Raw genomic sequence first — 18,667 nt, 5'->3', positions numbered from 1 at the left:
GAAATAACTTCTGGCTTTTGTTCCTTCAAAGGGGATTTATTTTCTTACTGGTGCTAGATGAGTCTCTGTCTGTAACAAAACTGATTGAATGTCCGTTATGAAATAAACACAGAAAAGCTCTTACGAAGTAACTTGCTTTCCATCTTTGTGAAGTGACATCTGCTAACACCTTGGTACCAGATGAGGAAGTTGAAGACACATTTTCATTTTTTTTCATGTCAGGCTTGACTGCTTTCTCCAGTGAATAAGATACAGTAGGCCTGCTTTGGGCTAGTCTGGAGTCATCTGGACTGCATAAGTAATGAGCAGTAAATCCAATTTAAGAATATGTGTTTTGGAAACGTCATGATACCTCTGGAAAAAAAAAATTATTCAGCAATAGAAATGGACCAAAGTTGTATGAGCTCAGAGAAAAATCACTTTTATGAAACAAGAGAATTTTAGAAGAGAAAGAGGAAATACCTTTTTCTCCGTAATGAGATTGAAGTATATTTTATGACACAGATTTTAAAATTGGTTTGGCTGAAAGGAAATTACATCAAAACAAAACCCAGATCAAAACAAAACAATTTAAATGTGCCAAAAATTTAGTTAATCAAAGATATTGAGAGTAATTGGGAAATACATCTGGAAGAGCAGAAAAGGAGAACAGATGCTGGCCATCTCATTTATGGATAGTAGGTGTTCCTGGAGAACATGACCTCATGAGAAGAATCAGTAGACGCCAGACCACTGTGAAAACCTTCATGATCTTGAAGAAGTAACTCAGGTCACATTTTCATCATAGTGTAATGAAATTGGAAATCACTGTGTAAGTTTAAAAGAATTGCAATTGCTTAGAAAATTTAATTCTCCTGAGAATTTGCAACCATATTGGTCTTGTTCATCACGTATCCTATGCTTAGCACATGGTGGAATTAAATGTGTATTGAGTTAGGAATAATACTTAAGTACAGAAGAAAGTTGAAAATACAGTCAGAAAAATGGGAGAAAGTAACAGACAACACAGATGAAGAAACAAGAGCCATGGGGGCAAAGCTGTGCCACCTGAAAGAGAAATTAAGGGCTTTGAATACTTGAGTTATAATAAGTGAGAAATAAGCATTTATTAAAGTAGAAAATAGAAACAAAAAGCATACTTTAAATTAATTTAATTTATTAATGTCGATAACAGAAATGTTAACATTAGCAGCTTGAAGTTAACAATATTATAAAATCGTGAATTTTCACATTGGCCTCTAGGGTCCTGGGACTTTGTAGGCAGATTCTGCAGGTGTCAGAGGAGCTCAGCAGGTGAGGTTCTAGGTCTTCCAGTCTTGCTTCAGCCACGTCTGCTCTGTGTTTCTCTAGTTTGTATTTTGGGATTCTGTGTAATAGTTCATTAAAAAATATTTTGCTGCTCTTTTAACTGTCCGATTTTAAAAATAATTTAACATAGCCAAGTTGAATGTATTATACAATCATGTGGATTGGTGTGAGTATAGATTTGTGTGGCCCAGACTTTGGTGGGCTCTCACAGCCCCTCCATCAGTTTGATCTTAGTCATTCCCCTTTTTATTTCCCTCATCAGCTATTCCAAATTCTTGTCAGTCTCAAGGCCTTTACCTATCATTTCTATATTATCTAGGGATAGGCTAACTGCATTTAAAACAATAACATTATTTCAGTGGCTCAATGTAGTAAGAGTTTATTTCTCATTCACATTACATTTCATTGAGGAGGGAGTCTCTGCTCCACACAGTCATTGGGGGAACCAGACTCATTCCTTCTTATGGTTCTACCTCCTTCAGGCTCTGGAATCCTCTAGGTTAAGTTGAGGGCGGGGTGGTAAGTGTGAGCAAAGTGAAGGCGTGCCTGGGCAACACTTCTGCGTGCCTCCTATCAGCAAACATGAGTCATGTGGCACAGATCAGAGGACAGTTGACTTTAAGAACATAGTGCATGTTTAAAAAACAGCTGTATTGGATGTGACTTTAGAAGTATTTTGCTGCTATTTAAAATGCCATTTAAGGCTGAGTGTGGTGGCTCACACCTGTAATTCCAGCACTTTGGGAGGCCAAGGCAGGTGGACTGCCTGAGCTCAGGAGTTTGAGACCAGCTTGGGCAGCATGGTGAAACCCTGTCTCTACTGAAGATACAAAATATTAGATGTGCATGGTGGTGCACACCTGTAGCCCCAGCTACTCAGGAGGCTGAAGTGGGAGAGTCGCTTGAGCCCTGGGGACAGTGGTTACAGTGAGCTAAAATTGCACCACTGCCTTCCAACCGAGGTGACAGAGTGAGACCCTGTCTCAAAAAACAAAAATAAAAAATAAAAATGCATTTAAATACTTAAGTGTAGTTTTAAATGTTTAAATATATAGAATAAAAACAATCTGGCATTTTTAAGATAGAAAACCTGTTTATAAAACTCCCAGTTTAAAGAATATTTTTTATCTGTTAAGAGAAAAGTTTTGACCATTGTCAGTGAACTGATAAAGATTAGACACAGTCAAATTAGCCGAAGGAGACCATTGTGGCAGAATTAACTTGAAGGCTCTCGATTTTTTTTTTTCTTTTAAATGGGCACAGGAGAGAAAAGAGCCACCTAGAGACAGACTCTCCGCTTGCTACAGTATTCGGGCACAGGGAACCCTTGAATATGTTGTAATACATAAGCAGAAAAGATCCTGACTTGATCCTGATTAGAGTGAATATCATAGATCTTCAGAATGTTAGATGGCTAAGAAGGTGGATTGGATAGTGACTCACCCTTCGTGCTGAGCTGGCCCATTGCTCTGATGCTAGAAAGTGTAAGAAGCAAAGCCCAGACTCTTGCTGAGGAATCAAAGTGAAATCTCTTTTGTATGGGACAATTTTACTTGCACAAGAGTATGGAGAAACGGGTGTGTGTTTGTGTGCGAGTGTGTGTAAATTGTTAGGTTTAAGATACATATCAAATGTTGATTAGATACAGGGACTCATGCCGTAATACAAGTTTCTATTTACAGAAAGGTTGAAAAGCTACTGAAATTGTTTGGTTTCACATTAGCCTTAGAAAATAGATACAAGGTAAGTATAAAACAACTACATAGCTTTCTTTGTATCAGCAATAATCAGTTAGAAAATAAGAAACAGGATTCTTTTTCAAAAGCAAGAAAAACCATGAAAAAATCTAGTAATTTGTATAAAAAGAAATGTACAGAATCTCTGTGCAGAAAACAATAAATTCTTACTGTAGAACATAGAGTAACTGGCAAAAAAAATCAAGCTGTTCGTTCGAATAGTAAAACTCAGTATGTGACTGAGTGCAGTGGCTCACACCTGTAATACCAACACTTTGGGAGGCTTTGGTGAGAGGTTCGCTTGAGCTCAGGAGTTCAAGACCAGCCTGGGCAACATGGCGAAACCTCGTCTCTACAAAAGATTTTAAAATTAGCTGGGCATGGTGGTGTGTGCCTGTAGTTCCAGCTTCTCAGGAGGCTGAAGTGGGAGGATCGCTTGAGCTTGGGAGATTGAGGCTCCAGAGCCATATTCACACAACTGTACTCCAACCTGGGTATCAGAGCAAGACCCTGTCTCAAAAAAAAAAAAAAAAAAAATCAAAACAACCTTAAGTATTATAAAGATACTAATGGGACTGAGTGTGGTGGCTCATGCTTGGACTCCTAGCATTTTGAGAGGCTGAGGCAGGTGGATCATTTGAGGCCAAAAGTTTGAGACCAGCCTGACCAATATGGCAAAACTCATCTCTACTGAAAATATAAAAATTAGCTGGGCATGGTGGGACATACCTGTAATTCCAGCTACTTGGGAGGCTGAGGCATGAGAATCACTTGAGCCAGGGAGGTGGAGGTTGCAGTGAGCTGAGATCACACCATCGCACTCCAGCCTGGGTGACAGAGCTGTCTTAAAAAAAGAAAAAAGAAAGTAAAAAAAAAAAAAAAAAAGATACTGATTCCCTCTGACTCCCCCAAGTTAATCTGTTGATATAATGCAGGTAAAATTGGAGTTTTTAGGGAAATCAGATAAATAAATGGAAAAGTTTCTCTAGAAGAATAGATGCTTGAGTATAGTGAAGTTGATATAAAGACATTGTACTCAGGAGTCATTAAAATATTCTGGACTGACAGGAATAGACAAACCAAAGAAACCAGGATGAAGGACCGAGAAAGAGACCCATGGATCTAAGGAATAAAATTACAGAACAGCAGTGGTGGGATCAGAAATTCATGGGGAAAGCCAGGCTCTACGCTTCAGTAAATGGTATTGGGACATTTGGAAAGAGAAGAGACAGGTAAATCCTTGCCGCACATATAGATAATAGATTGTAGATGGAAGTGAGAAAAGATTTTTTAGCAAAAAGGTTCTGATTGGAATATGTTGATTTCTGTGGTACTGAAAGGGTTGCTTTTAGTGTACTTATAAAAAAAAATTTATATGTGAAATAATTATTTCTTCATGTCAAGAATGTATCTTAGAGCTAACTGCACCGTAGTAGAGGCTCAATAAATGCTTACTACTGGTCAGTCATGTGTGCTCCTTTAGTAAGGTTTATTAAGCACGCGCTGTGCATTTTGCTAGGTTCTTCAAGGTTGAGACAGGTACTTTTGTAGCCAGCATTTTTTTCAAGCATAATAAGAACTGGTAGACCATATAATCTGAAAGCCACAGGTGTGCTCATCATGTCCATCCCTTCTTTTTAGAAAGCATTATTCATATTCAGACTCTACTTGTAGATGTGTTTCTGTGTTCTCTGAAATGAGTCATGGGAGGCCCCCCTTGGCCCTTCATTGTGTTCCCACTAATGATGCGCAGCAACTGTGTTCTGTGGGAGCGTTTCCCAGCCCCTTGACCTACATTTGATTTCAGGAAACATTCCGTCTGGCTGCCACTAATGTAATTCAAGGTATCCGGAATAAACAGAGATGGATCCATTTGTGGTTTGCTTTGTCTGTTGTTCCCCACCCTACCCAACCAAGCCTTTCTCCCTGAAGGTCTGTGTGTTCACAAAGCAGGTGGCACAAGATTCATCAGAAACATGCAGTGTTTTCCTGAGGCTGAGAAGCTGGTGATGGGCCTGCAGGGCCGCCTCAGTGTGTGCCTTCTCACCACTCTTTCTTCTTCAGTTCTGCCACTCATCCCAGTGACTCTCCTTGGAACACCCTTCCAGCCATATCTGCGTGTCCAAACCTCCACAGTCTTAAAGGCTTAGCTAAATGACTCTTGTTTGAGATGCGTCCCCTCAGCTCTCTCTGTGCAAATCCTCAAATAGCTCACTGGGCAGTGCAGACTTTGTACTGTAGTTATTCACATACCTTTCATCAAAACAGTGCTTCCCTTTTGATTATTATGTCCCTTCAGCACCATTGGCTTCATAGCAGTTTAGTTATTATGCAAAGGTGTGAATGGAGAAGGGACCCAGCTCCTATTAAACATCTGCTGTGTGTCAGACACTATTGAATTTAGTCCACACAGTGGCATCATTATCCCCTGTGTTTTATAGATAACCGTTTTGAGAAAAGTCAGATAACTTCCTTGTCTTCCACAATTGATGTGAAGTGGGGTCAAGATTAAGTGTTCTGACCTGTACGTCCAGCTGCCTATGCAACCTGCTGTCTAGGGCCTCTTGTGCCAAGCATGCCTAAAGTTGCAGTCCTGATTTCCCTTCTCAGTCTGCTTCCTCCTCCTAGTTAGTTACTCTGGTCAAAAACCTCAGTGGTACGAAGTATGAAAACCTGCACAGGATGCATTATCAAATCCCATTGACTTTCCCTTCAGAATAGATCTAGAAGTAACTTCAGACCTCCTCTGCTGTTACCCTGGTCTGAGCCACCATCCTTCCCTGCCCAACACCCCTGTCCCTTCCGCCTGCCTCTGGTACCGCCACAGTCTTTTTTCAACCTAGAATCAGAATATATTCTTTTAAAACCGAGTCACTTTTTTGCCTAAAGTCCTCCAGTAGTTTCTTGTCTCACTCAGATCGAAGCCTGTGTCCTCACCCTGAGAAGATGAGAGCCTGCTGGATCCGGCCTCCTGCTTGCTGTCTTCAGCCTTTGTTCCTGTCCCCCTTACTCACTGTCACATTGGCCTCCATGCTGATCCTGCAACATGCCAGTCACACTTCTTCCTAGACTGTTGAACTTGCTTTTCTCTCTTCCTGGAACATTTTTACTCCAGGCCTCCACAGAGCTTGTCCTCTAGTTCACTGTCATCTTCTGGGTGAGGCTGGTTCCCACCTGTGTCCTGTATTCCTTAGGCCCCTTACTCTGCTTCATTTTACCGCCCAGGGCTCACAGCGTCTGACACATTGTATCTTTACCTGTTTATTCGTTTATAATCTACCTCTCTCCAGTACAGTATAAATTCCATAACAGCAAGGACTTGGCCTGTCCTGTTCACACTGTATCTTTGGCATATAGAGCAGTACTTGGTGCATTGTAGGTGCTCATTAATTAAATACTTGTTTTTTCTGAATGAAGCAGTGAGTAAGTGAATGAATGGATGAGGACCAATGGCCTTTTCCATCGTCTCTCACTTTGTATTCATTTGGTGTTAGGCAAGTGAGGTTCCTTGGTGTCAGCAGGTCTTGTTTGGATGAAAGGTTACTTGTACACTTAGGGTAACTGAGGTGGATAGTTAACAGTTTGCCTTTGCTGCCGGGTAACACATATCCTGGTGGCAAGCTGTTACCCAGTAGATGCTTTTAGTTGATTTGTAGCATTAATATACAGACTTCCCCTGAGTTTAGTGGTCTCCTAGAGATAACAGAACAATCACAAAAGTCATTGTTCATTTTTAGCATTCATTCTCTTGTAATGTTTAACTACATTTGAGTTTTACTGTGTAATGGAACCAAATCCTATTCTTGTTCTTTGTAGAGAAAAAAAGTATGTAAATATATTTTTAAATTTTTTATCCTTTTTTTAATTTCAGAAAGCCTAGAATTTTTACTTAAGCTAATTTTTTTTATGTTAGCTGAAACTGTTACATCAGTTGAACTTTTACTTTGAACAGTTACATTTCATATTTTCCCACAGTCTCAGCAGAGTATCTCTGGAAGGAAATATAATACCACTTAAATATACTAACGTGGTCCTATAGAAGGAAAAGGAAGCGCCATCCTGAGGCCCTGACCTCACTCTGGAAGTTCCAAAGCCTTCCGCTTCTTCTACCTTTTCCAGCTTCCAGCTTCCATCCTAGGGAAACAGGAGGTTCTTTCCAATTTGTGTCAAGGCATCCCAGGCTTTTCCTAGGGTCCAGGAAGTGGTTAGATACTGAGGCTCCATTAATACAAAGCCAACAGATATTGAATAGTTAAAATGTCAGTAGAGATGTAAGTGAAATAGTTGTGTAAATCACCCTAATTGTCCTGAAGCAGATGTTTGTGAGCAAAATGTGCTGTTAAGAAAGCCCACTGCAGTTACCTCCCTGTGTACTGTTAGACTATTTTCATTTGTAAATGCTTTCTGCACAGTCGTTCCTGCTGTGGAAGGGTGAGGTGTCAGTCTTTCTTGTCTCCTAGCTGTGTACCTGCTATGTTGGACTCATCTGGCTGTTTTGCCCTCTAGTTTGCATTTCTGAGCTCTCTTTAATCTACTCATCCCTTACTGAACTTTTCCTATAATATTTTCTTATTTTCATCCATAACATATGCCTGTATAGTTACCTTATGACAGTTTTGTCTTCAGTCTTTCTGTTTCTCCATGTGCTATGCCTGGCTGACGGGTTGGACCAGAGGCATTGGGACTGCCATCCACTTAAAACAAAGGGACTATATGGAGCTAATGACCATCAGGAAATGAAACAAAAAAAAATGATGAGGCATTTCTATAAACCAGTCAGTACATTGACAGTGTATTATGTGCTAGGTACTGAAGGCACAGAAATAATTAAAGCAATATTCCTAACTGTTGAGTAGCTCATGGTTTTTTGTGGTAATAGAATAAACAAATAATTACAGTATATAATAAATGCTTTCAAGCACAGACGAGAAAGAACAGATGGGGGGAGTGTATAATTTACCGACAGAAGGAGTAATAGATCTTCACTAGACACTTAAATTCCATTTATTTGGTATTTTAAAAATATTTATTTGCCAGGCACAGTGGCTCACACCTGTAATTTCAGTACTTTGAGAGGCTGAGGCGGGTGGATCACTTGAGTCCAAGAATTTGAGAACAGCTTGAACAACATGGCAAAACCTCATGTTAACCAAAAATTTAAAGATTATCCATGTGTGGTGGCACACTCCTGTAGTGTCAGCTGCCTGGGAGGCTGAGATGGGAGAATCACTTGAGCCCAGAAGTTCGAGGCTTCAGTCAGCCAAGATTGCACTACTGCACTCTAGCCTGGGTGACAGAGCGAGACCCTGATGAAAAATATGTTTTTTTTTTTTAATTTAGCACATATTTTGTGCCAGACACTGTGATATATGCTGGAGGTTTAGTGGTGAACAAGACTGTTAGGTTCCTTGCCTCATGGACTTTCTGAAAAAGGGAGCAATTTAAATCAACCACTGAGATTTAATAAAGAGAACAACTACGAATGTGAAAACACTGTAAAGGAAACAAACAAGGACTGAGATGAAATGAAGGGTGTGTATTTTCTTGCATATATGTATGTGTTTGTGTGGGCAGAGGGAAGCTACTTGAGTTAAAGCTGTCCAGTGGGCCTCTTGTGCGAAATGACTCTTCACTTAATTCTTGAAGAGGGAGGAGTAGCTTATCCTTGTAAAATGATTCCAGGAAGAGTAGTCTGGGTGGAGAGAGCAGCATTTGGAGAGAGGCTGGAGTATTCAGGTCCATTTCTTGTCTTCCCTCCTGCTCTGTTAGGGGCATGATTCCTGGAATCAGCAGTACAGCTACATGTCATCCGTCCTCCCAGCCACACGTCAGCTGTCCTCCCAGCGAAGCTCACTTTCATAAGAGCTTCTGTGTCCTTTGCACCTGATGGAATAGAAGTTGTATGTGGGTTCAGGGGCCAAAGCGGGCACAAGAAGGACACTCAGAGCCCATATTTGAATTTTTTAAACGTCTTGTCTGTGTATACCTGACAGATTACTGTGTCACTGAATTGACAAAATAAATGTAATAATTATTTTATCAGTTGTTATTATGTTTTAAGGAGACATGGGAATTAGAATTTAGAACTGAAGAGAATTTCATAACTCCATTGAGCTAAACTATGAAAAGAATTGGGCAGATTGAGAAAAATGATTATCTCCCCCCAGGGAAATGGAAATTTTAGGGCATTTTTATAATTTTCAAGGGCTTGAAGGATATCTTACAAAGCAGAAATAGCAATCCGGTGTTCCAAGCCACCTGGGGGATTAGGTTGGTTGAAGCATGATTTCCTGGTAAGTGAATATGTAAATATAAGAATTGACTTTTAGAATTGAACCTAAGAGAAATCTCCTCCCTTAAGTACTTCCAGTTTAAGACCATTTGTCATTGATGAGACCTTCCTGTTAGTTGAGGAGAATGAGCTGTAGCTTCTTAAGGGCCCAGGTCTGTAAATCAAATTACCAGTGGTAGGAATGTTTAAAGCAAACCCTTGCTGCTGTTTGCTGACATTGTGAGAAAGACACCTCTGTTTGCCAAAGGCAGCAGTGGGCATGATCGAGTTTCTGCATTGAGCGATGTGTGGACTGGTGGAAGAGAGCAGGTCAAGAGCTAGACCCACAGGGGACTAAGCCTCCCTAGCCTGGGGTCCCCTTTCCATGGCAGTGCATGGGGTGATGCTGTGTGCTCCACACTGTCTTCAGGATTCCCTGAAACATGTTCTCCTCCTCACATGTATAGAGCACAATCTACCTTAAGGCAAAACACAATTTCTTGGTTTTATTGTATTATCGTTTCAGAAAGTTAAATAACTTTTGGTCAATTGTTCTTCAATATAGTCTGTAAGCTAATGTAATAGTTAAAGGATAAAAGCCTTCCTGGTGGTTTTATTTATTTTTATTTTATTTATTTTTATAGAGATGGGGTCTTGCTATGTTGACCAGGGTGGTCTCAAACTCCTGGACTCAAGTGATTCTCCCGCCTCAGCCTCCAAAAGTGCTGGGACGACAGGCATGAGCGACTGCGCCCAGCCTGAACTGTTTTTTAATATTGTCTGAAAGCTAATGTAATGAAGTATGAGATGCATCCTGGTGGTTTTCTCATATGGATGTGTTTTTTTTTTCCTTTCCAAGTTATTCATTCAATAATAATAATAAAATACAGGAAAATAATGCTGTTTTTTTTCTTATTATTTTAAAGTCCTTTTTCCTTTAAAATACATCATGATTTCAGTGCCTTACCTGGCTGTGTTTAGAGTCAATAACCCCTGGGTGCCTAGTTTTTAGCGTAAGAAGTTGGGAGTCTGTCCGTGATATGTTGAAGACAGTACTGAGCCAAAAGCAGGAGACTGGGGCCTCATCTCATGCCTGTGTGCTTCTCACCTCTGGGCCTCATTTTCTAATGTATAAGATGAGGAGATTGGGTTAGATCACTGGGTCACTAGAGATTTCTTTTAGAGGGGAGCATTTTTTGTTTTGCTTTTTTGAAGCCTGGGAGAAAGCCCAGATCACCATCTCCTATGCTGTTTTCAAACACATAACCTCTGAGTTATTGCTGAAATCCTTTGGAGGTCTTTTTTATGTTAAAAATTTCAGGATTTGTAGTGATAAAAAGCAGAATAAACTCTTACTCATATGTCATAACTATTGTTTTAACTTTTTTCTTTTAAAATACTAATTTTTTTATCTTGTCACAGCCCAATGATGATCATTACTCAGAAGATCACTAGTTTGGCTTATGAAATTCATGATGGTAAGAATTCTGAAATTAATTTTTTATTGCTGAAAAAATTTCAATTCCAATAATCTTTTGCTTGAGATATTACCATAACTTTCTGCTATTAGAGTAAGGAAAGGGAGGGTGTTAAGATAGGGAAATATATTTAACTCTGCTTAGGGTTATGAAAAATGCTTGCTTTCCTTCAGTGTTTTACCTTCATTTTGAATTCAGTGCAGTGACAGAAAGTAAAATAGTGTGATTTAGTCATATTGCCCACAGTAGTGGCAATTTGACATATAAAGGAAAGAGACATTTGGTCTAGATCAAGTTTTATTATTTCCTGCTTCATCTCCTTGTTAAATTTTTATTATAATTTATGTGTTTCCCCTAAACTGTTTACTTTATATACATACATTCATAATTATATGTTTCCATGTATTTTTATTATACATATTTCTGTTTTCGATGAGTGACATATAGCCCTGGCCTAACAGGACTCTGAGTCATAAGATTTGGACTCTGATTCCTTCAAAGACTGAAGAAGTGAAGCATCCCTATTAGAACAGTCATTTTTATGTATCCTCGGGAGCTTTTGAGATGAGTTTGAGCCCCACTGTGTCTCCACTTACCCAGTGCAACACCCCAGGCAGGTTTTCCCTCTTATTGTCTGAGGACCAGCCCTGACAGTACTGTGGAGAGAGAGAGAGAGAAAAAGAGAGAGAGAGAGAGAAAGAGAGAGAGAGAGAGGGGGAGAGAGAGAGAGAGAGAGAGACTATTTCCTCTTCTCCCCTCTGGCTACTAACAAGCAAAATCAACACTTAATTTTTCTGGGGGATGGTGGAAGGAAAGAGGTAGATTAAAAAATCTCTGCTACGTGTTTAATCAAGTCTGCATGTTAAACAGCAACTCTCTGCCCTTCAGAAAGAGAAACACCTCTGAGGGAAAATTCTGCATACAGGAGGGAACATGAGGTTGTGGTAGGAGTGTGGGTTTTGGTGGATGGGCAAACGTACACTCAGAATCCAGTTCAGCTTCTTACTCCTTCAGTTTTCTCCTTTGTCAATTAACAGTATGATCCAGCTTGAAGGGTTTTTTCATGGATTATAATTTGTGCAGTGTCTTGTAGTTCTTGCATTCTGATCAATGAAGTGATCTGGCGAAACTCACCAGATCCTGATACAAGATTGTAGTTATAAAACTTATACTAGAAAACACTGTAGGTAAAAGCATACAGTTATTTTCAGGTGCTAAAACTTCTGTAATATGCTGATAACAGGTTACTCCTGTGACACTGGAAAGAGAATATAGGAAAGTTGTGGATCAAGGATATTATTTTGTCCATAGGTCTATAAGTATCTGATGACAATATATATTCAACTCAGAATTAGAAGCACAACAAACCCCATTTTTTGTGACCCCTTCTTTTAAATGGATTTAATGGTAATTATCTGTTTAGAACAGTTTAGATTTTGATTAATCTTGGCAGCATTTGAAGAGTTCATACCCTTTAACTTTTCAAACTGGATTCCTCTTCTGGTTTGCTTCAGTACATCCTCTGAGACAGTCTGCTACAGATCTGCCACTCCCGATACCACCTACCCCTTTATTCCCAAAGGATGGATTGAACCCTGTCTAATCTGTGTTTTCTCAGCTAGTCTTTCAAAGAAGGGCCTTATTATCTGTGTGTCGAGGGACCCCAACACCACTCCCAGTTTGTTGATTCACAGGACTTAGCATGTAGTTGTATTCATGGCTAACATTTATTACAGTGAAAAGATTCCAAGTAAAGTTAGTAAAATGCAATGGTGCCTGTAGTGAAGTCTAGAAGAAACCAGGCGCAAGTTTCCAGAAGTCCTCTCCCAGGGGAATCACTTAGTTTTTCACAATTTATTGCTGGGGGAATTAAGAACGTACTTAATTCCCCCAGCAACAAATTGTGACAACAGCTGGGAAGTGTTTATTAGGGAAACTCTTAAAGTTTTTATTAGGGGCTGGTCACATAGGCTCCCGCTGCCTAACACACACCAAATTCCAGGCTCCCAGAAGGAAAGCAGGTGTTCAAAATAAACCATATTGTTGACACAAATAGGCTAGGCATAGGGAACATTTCATATCAGTGTAGGAGACTGTGGACCAGCGCACACCTTATAAGAAGGGCTTACTAAGGACAGCAGACTCAGAACTGTGTTAACCTGTTTCTGCACAGTCTGGTTCTGGACCACTCCTAGATGAAATTAAGTAAATTATCTATAACTGTGTCTGTTTCTCAACTATCAATCCAGCAGCATCATTCATACTTGCATCCTCAGGAAGCAGGTGTTACTGTATCTTTGGATATTTCTAGGCATGGTTTTTAAGACATTTCATCACCCTCACATAACAGAGCCTGTTTACCCTTCGGCTTTGAATTGTCTGTATAAGATTGCTGAGGGCTTAGGATGAATGACTAAAATAACCTGCTGGCATGTTTGGTCCTGAAGTCTGACTTGTATTGTGGCCTTTAGGGGTAGCATAGCTGGTTTTCTTGCTGGCAGCTTCATTGATGTCACCTTACAGTAGGAATACTTCAGCTAACTGAATGTTTGTACAGGTTGAGTATCTCTTATATGAAATGCTTGAGATCAGAAGTGTTTCCAATTTCGGATTTGTTTGGATTTTGGAATCTTTGCATACATATAGTGAGATATCTTGGGACCCAAGTCTAAACACAGAATTAATTTCTGTTTTATATATACATTATACACATAGACTGAGGGTAATTTTCTGCATTATTTTTAATAATTTTATGCATGAAACAAAATGTGTGTACATCGAACCATCAGAAACCAAAGGTGTCACTGGTGCAGCCACCCATGTGGGTAATCAGTGGTTGTTTGGCATCACCAGGATTCCTGTACTCCGAATTTACATAAAAATGATAAGCAATCATTTTCTTATATCTAGTCATACCTAAGTACTAAACAGTGGAAAATATACCATTCCATTGATACAGTGAAAAAATAGTGTATTCAGGGCAACTAAGCATCACAGTAGAATCTCTGGACTACCGGCATCAGCTGTTAGACACAGCAGCAACAAACAGTGGCAGGCGTTCAGCCTCTGCCAACAACGTGTTGTCACGCTGGGGCTCAGAAGTCTTCTTGTATCCCGTTGTTTGCTGGACTGCCTTATCTGTACTTGGTTAGACTTCTAGCGTTAAAAAATGATATCTTGTCTTTAATTGGTTTTTGGTGATTCTTTTGGCAAGTTCCCAAATTGTGAACTGAGAAGGGAGGCTGAGCTTGTTGTGCGTGTAGACTTTTGACACAAGTTTGTTCTATGTAACGCTATCCTTTAAGCTCCGTGTCTACTTTGATTGGCTAGTTTATACTTTGAAAGCAATAAGAGCTTATCTGAGCAACATGGCAGGCTGAACTGGTGTAGAGACCCACCCTATGCCCATTACTTGGAAATGCTGACTAAACCTAACAGCATAGTTTATGTATGGCAAAGCTTGAAATCACAAATAAAACTATTAACATGTCACCCTTCTGGTAAAAGCATGAGGAAAAAAAGGATAAGAAATTTTAAACAATCGAATACTTATCCTCATTTCTAAAGATGGCTCTTGTTTTTTTAAGGAAAGGGTGGACAGCAGTGTATCTGATATGGGAAAACAAAAGAGAATTGTCACAAGTAGGAGTTACCCTTTTTTAGCATTTAAATCCTGATAGTATTTTACCTTTTTCTCATCTTTGATCCTCTTTTTTTTAAAGTATTTTTTTTTCCTCCTGATTATAAAAAGTAGGTATGTGATCATTGAGGAAAATTTGAAAAACATGAATTGGAAATACAAAGAAAAAAATAATCTTCTGTATCCCTCCCCCAACAATCCTCAGAGCCAGAAGACCTCCTCCTCCTCCTCCTTCTTCTTCTTCTTTTTTAGACAGTCTCGGCCCCACTGCAACCTCCACTTCCCAGATCCAAGTGATTCTCATGATGCCTCAGCCTCCTGAGTAGTTGGGATTACAGGCATGCACCACGCACCACCATGCCTGGCGAATTTTTTTTATTTTTTTTTTAAGTAGAGACAAGAGTTCACCATGTTGGCCAAGCTGGTCTCAAACTCCTGACCTCAGGCGATTCAGCTGCTTTGGCCTCCCAGATTGCTGGGATTACAGGTGTGAGACACTGTGCCTGGTCCCTTCTTTTTTTTTTTTTTTTTTAATTAAATTGCCTTTATCATCTTATGAGGCATAGTTTTCTTTTTACATAATTGTCAAAAGTGGAATGTATAATATATTCCCATTCTTCAATTGTAGCATATATAGGTTGCTACTTTTTTTTTTTTTTTGCTATTATGTATAAACATGTGATGATCTGTGTCATATATCTTGAATCACACCTTCAGTTATTTCCTTAGGGCTAGAGTTTTAGGAATAGAGGGTAGAAAGATATCTAAAGTGTTTGCTATACTGGTTTACAGAAAGATATGAGTTCCTCTTGGTAGCTCATTTATTTGTTTATCTTCTGTCTCCCTACTAGACTATAAGTGTTATAAAAGTAGGGAGTTTGTTTTTCCTCTGCTCTTTCCTCAGTGCATAGAATAGTTTCAGAGACATTTTAAGGCAGTAATTATTTTCTTTTCATCTTTGTATTATATACATATAAAATACATAAAATGTGTGTTTTACATAATTTAGATTGTACAGTATGAGTAAGAGCCCTTTAAAATTTCTGCATACTTATAAAAAGTGAAAATGGCATCTTGCTCTTTTAATGTACACTTAATGGTTTATAATAAAAATGTTGTTAATCGTGAAATTAACATTTCACGTTAGTTGGCTACATGTATTTCTTTTATTATTTGTCTTTTCATGTTTTTAGTTTGGTCTATTTCAGTGTTTTTTAATTACTTTAGCTTTGTTTCTTTTGGGAATATTAACACTTTATTAATATTAATGTTGCTGTTTGCTTTTTAATTTAGTTTCCCTTTACTCTTTAAATTGGATTTGAGGTATATATATTTTCAAAGCATATGGATCTAGTAAGTTGATGTGTAATCTTAAATAATATATCCTCTTCTTTGAAGAGAAGGTAAATAGATGGATAAAGATCATATATTTGAGTTTGGTTTCCATGCATTGGAGTCATGAAGAGTAAGGAAATTGCTCCTTGCTTTATGTTGAGCTTCTAGTTGATAGTACTAATGTGTAGTCATTTAAGTTATCCAGTAATAAAAAAATTGTAATGGCCCTTTTTGAAAAGTTATAGCATTTACAGTTAAGGACAATAACATTATAATTTAAAAAGTGCCAGCATTGGGAATTCTTTAGTTTAGTTATAACTTCCCTTAGAGTGGAATCAGATGACCAACCATGTATTATTTTATAAAGACTTTTCACATGATCGAGCCTGTGTTGCCGTAAGAAGGAATGGAATAGTCATTATATCAAAATTGGGAATATGATAGCGTGAATTTCAAATGAGGAAAGTAATGAAAGTGTGCATGGGCAAAAATGTCATTTTGGGAGAAATCTTAATTGATAAAAGTACCTATTTTTGTTTCTCAGGGATGTTTCGGAAGGATGAAGAACTGACTTCCTCACAGAGGGATTTAGCTGTAAGGTATGTGCCTTTGCATCGTATCCTGTCATGCTTCCCGTGCCTCTGCCTAGGACCCACATTCCTCCTGTGGCTGAGGCTTACTCGTTCTTCTAGAGGTACTTACTTCTGAAAATCAAGCCTCACTCCCTCCACACACCTCCCTCCTGCCAAAGCCTGCTGGGTGGGACTGGGTATCCCCTCTAAGGCTCCTGCAGCACCCTGCCTATGTGGTTGTACATGTATGACTCCTGTGGGCCATGAGGCTAGCTGCTAGTTTTTGTCCCTGTGAGACTCTGAGTTCCTTGAAGACAGGAGGATAGTATCGTCTTCATGTCTGCCATCTACTAATTACTGATAGTAATTGCAGGTACCATTTACAGGCCAATAATTTGATGGCAGGTACTGGGCTAAGATATAATGCATTAATATAGCACATAGATACCATATTTTGAAATAATAAAGAACCAGTCAGATAATTCTCATTATTATTTGAGGAATTCATCTGGGATAGGCTTCTACTTCATTTGTTGAAGATACTCTGATGACTAAGAAATGGCTTAATTTCACAGGGTCCATCTCAATCTAAAATAATTTGAGATGGAATACACATTGTACTTAAAGAAAAATTATCTGTAGATTACCTTGTTTCTAAATCTAGAATGAATAAGTACATAACTGCTAGAAGAATGAGATTGTTTTTGATATTATTTAGAACTACACTAAGTATTCATTCATCTTTGATCCCAGGTAGCATGTCTTAGGGATCTTTTTATATTTTCCCCATCTTTAAAAATGTTCTATTCTGATATCCTCTATAGTCAGTCTTTGTATAGCAGTAAATACACACTTGAGTATACTTTTCTGACTAGAGGTTAATCTGGTCTGGATTCTTTGATCTTTTGGGACCCTTGGGCTATCCTAGTAGCTACTCATTTACACTCAGCCCCCATTTCCCCTGTGCCTCTCCCATCGAGAGCAAATCCCCAGACCTAGGTAACCCAACCTCTCCACCTACCTGAACAGTGGAAGAAAGCTGAGTGGAAAAACATATTCTCGCTGACTGGACTCATTTTGAATTTGTTACTCCAAATTTAAAGTTAGGATTCTTAGTATTGCCAGTGTCTCGATCACATTTCCTTAGTCCACTCGTTTCCCACACTCTCCTAATATGATATATTCTCCTTTCTCCCAGACTTTTAACACTCTGTCCCCGCTACTCATGTTGGTAGCAAAATTTTATATTTTTGGAGAGAAAAAAAAGAAATCCTACTTTGATTCTGCAACCACCAAATCTACAATGATGCCTGAATCTGTAACACAGTGCTCTACTTTCATCCCTGGTATCAAATACTAGCTGTCCATAATCTAAGGCCAGCTTCTGACTGCGGCACGGAGTCCACTTCCTTCTCAAGGATTTTGCTGTGTCAGTTACTCCTGTCTGTTCACTCACAGATTTCTCCCTCTCCATTGGGCCATCCCCACCACCTGAACAGAGCAAGCTCATGGCACCTCTCATTCCTTTCTAGCCATCACCCCGTTATTGCACACTCCTTTAGAAGAGCACTTCTTGAAGGCTTTGTCGACATTCAGTGTCCGTCCCATTCTCTCCTTAACTCCCTGCATTAAGGTATTTGTCCCCATTCTTGGTCTGAAATCATTCTTTCAAGACTTAATCTTGGCCAATTTCATTGTCAGCCTGTTTGCATGATGCTGAACCTCAACAGCACTAGCCAGCTGGCCACTCTTCTGAAATACCTTCTTCATTTCCTCCAGGACACTCCATTCTTTCCCTTTTTCTCCTCCTTCACTGACTCTCTGTTTCTTCTGCTGAATCCTCTGACCCTGCTTCTGCCTTACCACAGGAATAACCTGCTGTATTCCAGGGCTCAGACCTGGACCTCTCCGTTTTCTCCAGGTGGTCACATCCATTGACTTTAAATACCATCTTCGTGTTTGAAGTCTCCTAAATTTATATTCCCACACAATCCTGTCCCCTCAGCTCCAGCCTCATTTATTCAACTGCCATTTTAAGGTCTCTACATGGATAGTGACAGGCAGCTCAAACAGAACATGTTCAAAACAGAACTTCTAGTTTGTTTCCCTCTTCCTTCCTCCTCCACATCTGTTCCTCCACCATTATCACCCACTTAGTTAATAACAGTGGCATTATCACTGGTGGCTTGGGGGGACTTCCCTTTTCTTATAGCAAATACAGTTCACCAGCAAGGTAAGTTAGCCCTTCCTTTAAAATTCATCTCTGATCTGACTGATCTTCACCACTTCCACAGGTCACATCCCAGCACAAACCCTCATTTTCTACT

The 18,667-nt window shown here is 39.3% G+C and overlaps 1 protein-coding gene across 7 annotated transcripts in view; it reads left to right on the top strand.

Moving 5' to 3' along the window:
• MBOAT2 (membrane bound glycerophospholipid O-acyltransferase 2) overlaps window positions 1-18,667 on the top strand; it is a 146,930-nt gene that overhangs the window by 101,728 nt on the left and 26,535 nt on the right. For all 7 annotated transcript variants that reach the window (XM_074393752.1, XM_074393744.1, XM_039461203.2 and 4 more), the window contains 2 exons: window positions 10,738-10,793; window positions 16,313-16,367. In XM_074393752.1, coding sequence (XP_074249853.1) covers window positions 10,742-10,793; window positions 16,313-16,367 — 107 coding nt within the window. In that variant the 5' untranslated portion in view covers window positions 10,738-10,741. The remainder of the gene's footprint in view (window positions 1-10,737; window positions 10,794-16,312; window positions 16,368-18,667) is intronic.

This window comes from Saimiri boliviensis, chromosome 1 (assembly GCF_048565385.1).
Source record: "Saimiri boliviensis isolate mSaiBol1 chromosome 1, mSaiBol1.pri, whole genome shotgun sequence".
Lineage (NCBI taxonomy): Eukaryota > Metazoa > Chordata > Mammalia > Primates > Cebidae > Saimiri > Saimiri boliviensis.
The sequence above is the reverse complement of the archived record's forward strand: the minus strand, read 5'-3'. Positions and strand labels throughout refer to the sequence as shown.